This window comes from Chanos chanos, chromosome 6, assembly GCF_902362185.1.
Source record: "Chanos chanos chromosome 6, fChaCha1.1, whole genome shotgun sequence".
In the NCBI taxonomy this organism is placed as follows: Eukaryota; Metazoa; Chordata; class Actinopteri; order Gonorynchiformes; family Chanidae; genus Chanos; species Chanos chanos.
Window position 1 is genome coordinate 14508486 of NC_044500.1, and position 9303 is coordinate 14517788.

Genomic DNA, 9303 nt, shown 5'->3' on the forward strand with positions numbered 1-9303 from the left:
AATCAGTATCATTGGTGAAACAATACAGAAAACTAAAAATCTAAATGTATGACGGAAGGTCTCCTATCTGGAAGAGAGCTGTTAAGTCTCCAAAGAGTCAACCAATGTAGATTTTATAAATCAGTCTTTATTTCGTGTGGCATGGGAGAAGCACACCTCAGAGATGGAGCACAGTTCTCACTGAGGTTACGGAGCGCAGAGCTTTTCACAGAGTAAGACAAACAAGTCCAAGGACATGTGTGGGAGTTTACAAGATAACTTTCCTCATGGAGCACAAGATGCTTTGTGTTCACTCCCCCAGGTGTTACAGACACACAGTTCACTCAGAGGTCTTGTCTTCCACGTAATAAATTCTCATTGTTCTAACACACAGATACATATCGCAGCATATAATAATTTAGCAAGCACAGGTCCCTACTACAGTAATACTTTGTCATGACAATAAGTCAGAAGGCACAGGTTCCTTCCAAAGTTAGAATCATAATGCAAAACAATATTTTTCCCACAAACGTTTGATCAGAGAATTGTTGGAGGCATCCATCAGCTTCAATGAGACCATGTGTCTCAGAGGGACATTTCTCCTTGAAAGGTAAACTTAATGAAAAATGAGTGAAGAGTAAAAGAGTGAAGAGTGAAAAATAAGTTCAGTGAGGGACATATTTTCTTGCTTCATTGAATAATAGGCTGATATGCCTTTAAACCCACGGATGGATGAATACATGCATATCAATGGAATATGAAAAGTCCAGGACTTCAGCTTTACCTTTGAGCACTGATCAAATCGGTCACAGAACAACGTAGATTCAAAAACTGAAAAGATACTGCACAATTCATTTATTGAGAATCTTTTATTTTTCTTTCATCGTGATTGAGCATAAAATTTGAAGGCAAGACAAAAGGAGGAATGAAATATGCTTGAATCAGGAGGTGTACACAGACAGTGCTTAATGAGAGGTTGCAGTTTAGGAACAAAGGATAAAGAACACTGCAGACAGACATTAGTGAAGGCCAGATCCATCACATATTCCTTTGAGGAAAATTTGGTGATTAACATTTGTTAAAGAAAATACTTTTTCCATTATGTTAGTGTTTGGAACATTAAGATATTCCATAACACATTTCAAGTATATAACATTTGCAGTGGCCTTGTTTTGATACATTTCAGTCTACGCTGGCTGACATGAAACGCGCCTGAAATAATCTTTGGAAGACCAAACAAGGCATGGTCTTTTAAAACAAGGAAAAACTTTTCATTTCTAATTCCATAAATTAGTGGACTTAGGCAGCGTGGGGCAATAACAAACATTATGAAATTAGAGTATCTTACATTGATAAACAGCATAAAATCAATCTGCATAACTGTCATTTCTATATATGGGGTTAGAAATTGAACCAAACACAGGAAGAGTTGACAGGCATGAAGAAGTACTGTTCTGAGACTCTTGTATGTAGATTTCTTATTGTCTGAAGAAGCAGCTCTTGCAGCCATCATAATTTTAATATAGGTGAACACAATGATGACAAACATGCAGATGAAGTATAACTGTAAAAGAACAACTCTTAACTGACTCTGCCAGGTAAATGTTAGCATTATCTCTACACTGCAAAGTACAGAAGACTGCATCGTGCTTGATGGGTTGACAGCTATAAACCCAATAAGAGTAAGCAAGGGCATTAAAGAACTGATAGTCCAGATGATCAGAAGTCCAATTTTTCTGTTTCTGGAATTGGAGATGTCAGCATGTCTCAGTGCAGATAGCTACATAGCGCTCTAGACACATGGCCACCAGTGTCAAAGGAGTACAGTCGTAAAGCCAGTTCATGAGTGTGCAAAGTATACAACATGGAATCATTGGGATAGGGTAACTGTAGTAACTCCAAACTACAGCTAAATCAGTCAAAAGCATGAGAAGAGAGTCATTGAAGAGAGTTTGTGCAAACAAAATATACCGAGTATCCTCTCTGAAAACCTCCTTCTTTAGGAAGGTAAAAATCATCAGGAAATTCACATATAGGAAAATCCCAACTAGTACCTGTACAAGCAATATTTTCTCATTTAAAGGTCTTGAGAAGTAAAATCCTGAGTTGATGCTCACATTGCTGTTATTAATTATGCTCTGCATTTTTTTGAAAAAAAAATTCATTTCAAAAACTGAAAAGCATAATGCATGTAGTTGAAAAAAATGTGAAGGTAAAAATGAGAACAATAAAACATTATTTGCTAACTCACAATGATGTAAATTGTATTCAACACAGAGAAGAGCATGTGCACACACAAAGACTGATCTATTCTGAAGTGATGTTTGCAATAAGGTTCTCATTTATTTATACCATGTCATGACTTGTGGGTGTTTTTTTTTTTTGCCTATGTGCAACAGTTGCCATCAAACAGTGAAGTTAACAAAAAAAGAATGTGCAGTCATACTACATTCTGTACTGAAAAACAATAAGAGCAGCACTAGTTGCTCAGACTTATAATTATAAAAATTCTTCATAATCATCATCATATCATATCATTTTCTGCTGCTGACTGGGTCGCGGTGGCAGCAGGCTGAGGAGGGTAGCCCAGACATCCCTTTCCCCGGCTACATCCACCAGCTCCTCCTGGGGGATCCCAAGGCGTTCCCAGGCCAACCGAGATATATAATTCTCCCAACATGTCGTGGGTCTTCCCCGAGGTCTCCTCCCAGTTGGTCATGCCCAGAACCCCTCCACAGGGAGGCGCCCAGGAGGCAGCCTGACTAGGTGCCCGAACCAGCTCAACTGGCTCCTTTCAATGCGGAGGAGCAGTGGCTCTACTCCAAGCTCCTCCCGGGTGTCCGAGCTCCTCACCCTATCCCTAAGAGTGCGCCCAGCCACCCTGCAGAGGAAGCTCATTTCCGCCGCTTGTATCTGCGATCTCATTCTTTCGGTCACTACCCAGAGCTCGTGACCATAGGTGAGGGTTGGAACAAGGATTGACTGGTAAATTGAGAGCCTTGCCTTCTGACTCAGCTCCTTCTTCACCACGACGGTCCGGTACAACGACCGCATGACTGCCGCCGCTGCCCCGATCCGCCTGTCCATCTCCCGCTCCATTTTACGCTCACTCGTGAACAAGACCCCGAGATACTTGAATTCCTCCACTTGAGGCAGAAACTCAGTCCCAACTCGGAGGGGGCAAGCCACCTTTTTTCCGGCATAGGACCATGGCCTCGGACTTGGAGGTGCTGATCCTCATCCCGACCGCTTCACACTTGGCTGCAAACCGCCCCAACGCGTGCTGAAGGTCACAGTTTGATGAGGCCAACAGAACCGCATCATCTGCAAAAATCAGAGACGCAATCCGGAGGCCACCGTACTGGACATCCTCCTCACCCCGACTGCGCCTTGAGATCCTGTCCATGAAAATTAAGAACAAGATCGGAGACAAGGTACAGCCCTGGCGGAGTCCAACACTCACTGGGAATGGGGTTGACTTTGTGCCGAGAATGCGGACACAGCTCTCACTACGGTTATACAGGGACTGAATGGCTTGCAGCAGCAAACCTGGCACCCCATACTCCCGCAGTACCCCCCACAGGACACCCCGGGGAACATGATCATAAGCCTTCTCCAGGTCCACAAAACACATGTAGACCGGATTGGCAAATTCCCATGATCCCTCCAGTATCTGTGAAAGGGTGAACAGCTGGTCCGTTGTTCCACGGCCAGGACGGAATCCACATTGTTCCTCTTGGATCCGAGGTTCAACAATCGGCCGCAGTCTCCTTTCCAGTACTATAGTGTATTATAGTGTAATTGAAAAACAATATCAGCAGCATTGATTGATCAGTTTGTTGTCTTATCAGTTGTATTCGAAACGTAAGGTGTTTGCATAATACCGGAGTTGTAAGAGTAAATAAAACGGTTCTCATGTTTTTTTTAGAAATGTTAAGCATCACTGTCTAACAGTGCAGAAGTCTGCTCCATGAAAGTTAACACACACTTCATTGATGTCCGTAGGGAAATTCTCCTTTGCATTTATCCCATCCTAATTTCTTACTAGCGTAGGTAGCTGCCAGAAAACACTTGTGGACCAACTTCAAATTTGGGCCAGTGTCTTGGTAGGAGTATCTGATGCCTTCTGTTCATGTCTTTGACTGTGGAAGGAAACCCACACAAACAAGGGGGTAGCGCACAACCTCCATGCAGACAGCAAACATAACCATGACTACAAACTCAGAAGCTCATTCTAGCAAGGTCCTGGTGATAAATAAAAACTGTCTGATGTATCTAAGAGTTATAATGAGCCCATATGTCTAAAAGAGTTCACTTCTCATTTAACGATCAAACATATTTGAATGAAAGTGAAAAAGAAGTGCTTAATTTCTTGTTTGCAGCACATAGTATCAAGTCACATAGTCAGTTGAATACACACAATATCACTGCGTGAAAAGCGGTGTATTCGGAAATATCCGGACAAAGTATACTTCCGTTAAACCTGCTGTTTGCCGGAGGTATTCGGATGCATGGAGAACTTTGTTATGCGGACCTGAAAACTCCCGCAAACGTCCGAATACAGCTGTTAGACGAAGGTTTTCGGGCATCCGCATGACCACAGTCGTTAGCTGATGGCTTGGCCTTTCAAATGCTAATAACAGTCAGTGGTCTAGGTGGGACTGGGTACAGAGGCCTGCCCCCCTTCCTCGCTGTAACTTGCTATCGGTTAACCTATATGTAATATTTAGGCTACATTTTGATAACCACACAAACTTGTTAGGTGTTGCATGGTGTATAACACAGCAGTGGTAGGCCCATGTAGCCTTTAATGCCATTGCTCTGTTGTGCAGCTAAATTACAATGGACTCTTCAAATGGAGCATACCAAAACACACTGAAAACATCATTTTAAAAAAGTCTAAATGAGTGGTTCATTAATTACATATTTAATGGTTATGCAACTGTCCTTTACTTGGGGTCAAAGGTATAGGGTGACGAGATATAAACAGACCAAATGGAGGACAAGTAGTAAGTTTGTGTGGGACAATGTGGGACATGTTACTAATGTTGAGACATAACGTAAAACCATCAAAGGCAACTGTACTTAAGCAAAGCAGCAGGCATCATACAGCTCAAGTCTTTCAACTTAAATCCCTGACCAAATCCAACTATAAGAATAAATAAGGCTCAAAATAAAATAATTTCAATGCAAATCTTTATATCAAGCCAAAATCTCTATTGGGTGAGTAGCATGGTCAGAAAGGATAAAAGAACTTTTAAAAAAGGCTGACAGCGTTTACCTTCATATCTGTAAAGATTTACTAAGTTTGTTTTTTGTGACGTACAAAGAAATTCGTCGGCCCCACAGCAGCACAGTTTTGACGGCCGCCACAGCCTCTTAATGACCACACTCAATGCTCTCCTCTCAGCCTTTTGGTGAAAGCAAGGCTTTTTAAAAAACTTGGCTATGTTGCATTTTTACTGCTTTTGACATAGCGCTATTAGATAGATTAGAAACTATGCTGCAACGGCATAAGCGGCTCATGTGCCGGGCAGGTAAAAGAATGGATCCATTATCTCACGGGACATTATCTCAATGCGGATGCGGGACAAAGGGTACAGGAGGTTTTGTTGTTGTTGTTGTTCCTCGCTTGTTTGTTTGGAATGTTTCTCCTCAGTACGAGGACGCGCCCCGTTTTCAAACCACCCACTCCGAATCTAAAGTTGAGTCCTGTCCGGTCAGTTTTCTGTGCGTGCATGGCGTAGAGTGACAGTAACCAATAGCATTATGTGCAACTGCAGCGTGAAATTTGCTTTGGAGAAGGGGTTACCTGTACGTAGGAGAAGCAAGTCACTGAATGATTACAGAAGTTGTACTCCGTATTCTGTCGATAGTGTGCATTTTGAAGATGGCTTGCAAAAGAACACTTGAGTTTTCGAACGGACAGCGGAGTGGAGAGGCTACTCGTGCGCCGGGAATATCCAATTTTTCCAGCGCAGAGTCCGAACGAAAACAAACAACTGGTGTCCCCATTAAATGCATTTTTAAGAAGATGTCTGAACAGCAGTAAACGTTCATTGAGAATGTTATTCGGTGGTTGGACAGGATGGAGGCCCATCAAAGAGGGGCAAGAGGAGTCTGCCCAAGAAAAAAAATAGAAGACGAGCGGAAAATAACTCTGTTTCGGTAAGTTTATTTGTATAGCCTTCTTGCTTTTGTCTTTGACTGCCGCACATTCTGATACGTTCACATTTCTTTGTCTGCTTTATCCCTTAATGTGGTTGAATTTAACTATTGTACTAATTTTGCTTCTACAGGAAGCTGTGCGGAGAATGCATAATACTGAAAACAACACGCAAAGATATGATCCACGGACAAGGTAAGACAACGTGTTTTGTTGGCAGACTATATCGTCGCGATTGTTTCATAGCAGTGCCTGGAATTCTAAACAAACTTTTAATCAATCTTCCTTTCTTCTCCACTTTTCTTTCTCTATAGCATCCTGCAAGACCTGTTGAGACTATTCGAAAGAGTTACAGGATGAACCAAGAAGGGAATCTAGAGAACAAAGAGGGGGGCAGGATCGCCACTCGAACGAGGCAAAGGAGGAGAAGAGCAAGTCAAAACATCATTTCCCCAGCAGTTCTTAGACTCTTTCTCCATTTGCTATTTTCAGTGATCTAATTTCTGTTTTCACTGTGTTTTGCAGCTGCACAAGGCCAGAGCTAGTGCTCCTTAAACTGAGGAAGAGGCTGCCATATGGAGGACCGCATCAGTAGATATAATTTCTGAAGAGGAGGACGCCATCTTGGATGGAAGGCCAGCGTGGGTCCTCCCGCCTAGAATAGAGTTGTCTGCACTGTGTTGGGTGCTACAGAATAGACTGGACAAAGACCAAAAATATGTAGTGAATCAACATGCACGAGCTGTTGCGGATAGATTCACAATGGAGACCACGGAAGCTGGGTTGTTCTTGGGAATGCTCAACATTTAGAGTTTCATTTATGCTCCCAAAAAGCATTTGTACTATATACTATGATGTTACAGTATATTCTGTTCTAATGTATTCTATTCTGTTATATGTTGTACATTGAGATATGTATAGAATTGTCAATTTATATGCCTTATAATTTATATTATACTGTATTTTCTTTATTTATAATAAAATTTGTGTATTTCATTTTTGTTTGCAAGACTTTCTATACAATCTACCTATGAACATAAAACAACACCACCACCAATAATAAAAATAATAATAATAACAATAATAATATTAAAAATATAAACCATATGAAAACATGTCTGGGGACCCGCAATGGACCAATGGGGAAGGGTTTTAGAGGAGGGGCAAGACATTGCTCCTCCAATCCAAAGTAAGACTTTTGACCAATTGCAGGATACCTGGTGGCCCAAGGTGTGAAGTGCAAATGTTCCCTTGCAAGCACCCCCAAGGGATTATTCACCATGGCAACTAAGGGCTCTAGGCAGACCCCCAAACCTGGTACATATTCAGGAGTATTCCATGCCACGTAACAGAGCTGCAAACTGCCAGATCCAGCCAATTATCTGTAGAGTATCCGGGAATATACAGGAGTATTCCAGTCCGGATACACCTCTTTTCACGCAGTGTATGCTTTTAGACTGAGGGATATAGAAGTGGATTAAAGCACAACAAAGGAAAAAAAATTCAACTCTAAAAGTTTACCTACTAGCATGATCAAATCAATGACAGAATAAAGTTGATTTTGAAAATAAGGTCTCAAAATGCCATGAAATTTAGCTGATCATTCCCTAGTAAAAACATACTGTGAGATTTGCGAATTTAGAATACATTATTTTCCTTTGGTCATGGTTATATATGCAGCTTTGCATTGATAAACCAGCTGGTATAAAATATGTTGTTTATGGAATGATAAGCTGTACACAAATAATACTTGAATAATGGCTGAAGTTGAGTAACAAAAAAAGCAGAATTTAATTATTAATATTTCCTTAAAAAGACACTTTTTCATTATAGTTAATGCTTGTAGGGAGCAATAAGATATGCCTTAACTGATTTTAAAATTGTACAATTTGCAGTGGTCTTATCTTGACATGTTTTAGTGTACACTGATTAGCATCAAAAAATGCTGAAATCAGTTTTGGAAGTCCAAACAATATGTTTTGTTTTAAAACAAGAACAAATTTTTCATCTCTTAGTCCATAAATTAGTGGACTTAGACATCGTGGAGCAATAACAAACACTATGAAATTAGAGTATCTTACATTGACAAACAGCATAAAATCAATCTGCATAACTGTCATTTCTATATACGGGGTTAAAAATTGAACCAAACATAGGAAGAGTTGACAGGCATGAAGAAGTACTGTTCTGAGACTCTTGTATGTAGATTTCTTATTGTCTGAAGAGGCAGCTCTTGCAGCCATCATAATTTTGATATAGGTGAACACAATGATGACAAACATGCAGATGAAGTACATCTGTAAAAGAGCTGCTCTTAACTGAGCCTGCCACGTTGATACTAACAGCATTTCTACAGTGCACACTACAGAAGACAGTATAACGCTATGTGGGACCAGAGCTATAAACCCAACGAGAGTAAGCAAGGGTATTACAGAACTGACAGACCAAATGATGAGAAGACCAATCAGTCTGTTTCTGGTGTTAGAGATATCAGCATGTCTCAGTGGCATGCAGATAGCCACATAGCGCTCTAGACACATGGCCACCAGTGTCAAAGGAGTACAAACATTAAGCCAGCTCATAACTGTGGAAAATATACAACATGGAATCACTGGGATAGGGAGCTTATAATAACTCCCGAGTAAAGCCAAGTCAGTTATCACCATAAGGACAGTATCGTTGAAGAGAGTTTGTGCAAACAAAATGTATCGAGTATCCTCTCTGAAAACTTCCTTTTTCAGAAAGGTAAAAAACATTGACAAATTGACATACAGAAAAATCCCAACTAGTACCTGTACAAGCATCATTTTTTTATCATTTAAGAGTCTTGAGGAGGAAAATCCCAAATTAATGCTCACATTGCTGTTATTAATTGTGCTCTGCATTTTTGTAAAAAGGTCAATTATAGAGTTTCACATTCCAAGATTAAAAAAGGAAAAAAATGAAAGCAATTCACTCACATTCATGTAAACAGGTGTTGAAGTAAATTAAATCACATCAAGAAACAAACGAACTTAGATACAAATATTGTCTGTATAACCATTGGGCTATGTCCCCCTTTTATACTATTTTGAAATAGCTGAAAGTGGGTGGTCTTAGGTTTGCCCTTGTGACAACTGTTGTGGTTGACAGGAGTGGTAAAAAGCATGTGTTGGTAA

At 40.6% G+C, this 9303-nt stretch overlaps 1 protein-coding gene and 1 pseudogene across 1 annotated transcript; both read right to left on the reverse strand.

The window, feature by feature from the left end:
• Nucleotides 1-1120: 1120 nt before the first annotated feature.
• LOC115815105 (odorant receptor 131-2-like) lies at nt 1121-2123 on the reverse strand (annotated as a pseudogene).
• A 1176-nt stretch (nt 2124-3299) lies between these two features.
• LOC115815106 (odorant receptor 131-2-like) lies at nt 3300-9030 on the reverse strand. Its single transcript, XM_030778071.1, has 2 exons — nt 8117-9030; nt 3300-3303 (listed from the first exon to the last, which is right to left on the reverse strand). The coding sequence occupies exons 1-2, from the start codon at nt 9028-9030 to the stop codon at nt 3300-3302; spliced, it is 918 nt and encodes a 305-aa protein (XP_030633931.1).
• Nucleotides 9031-9303: the final 273 nt, after the last annotated feature.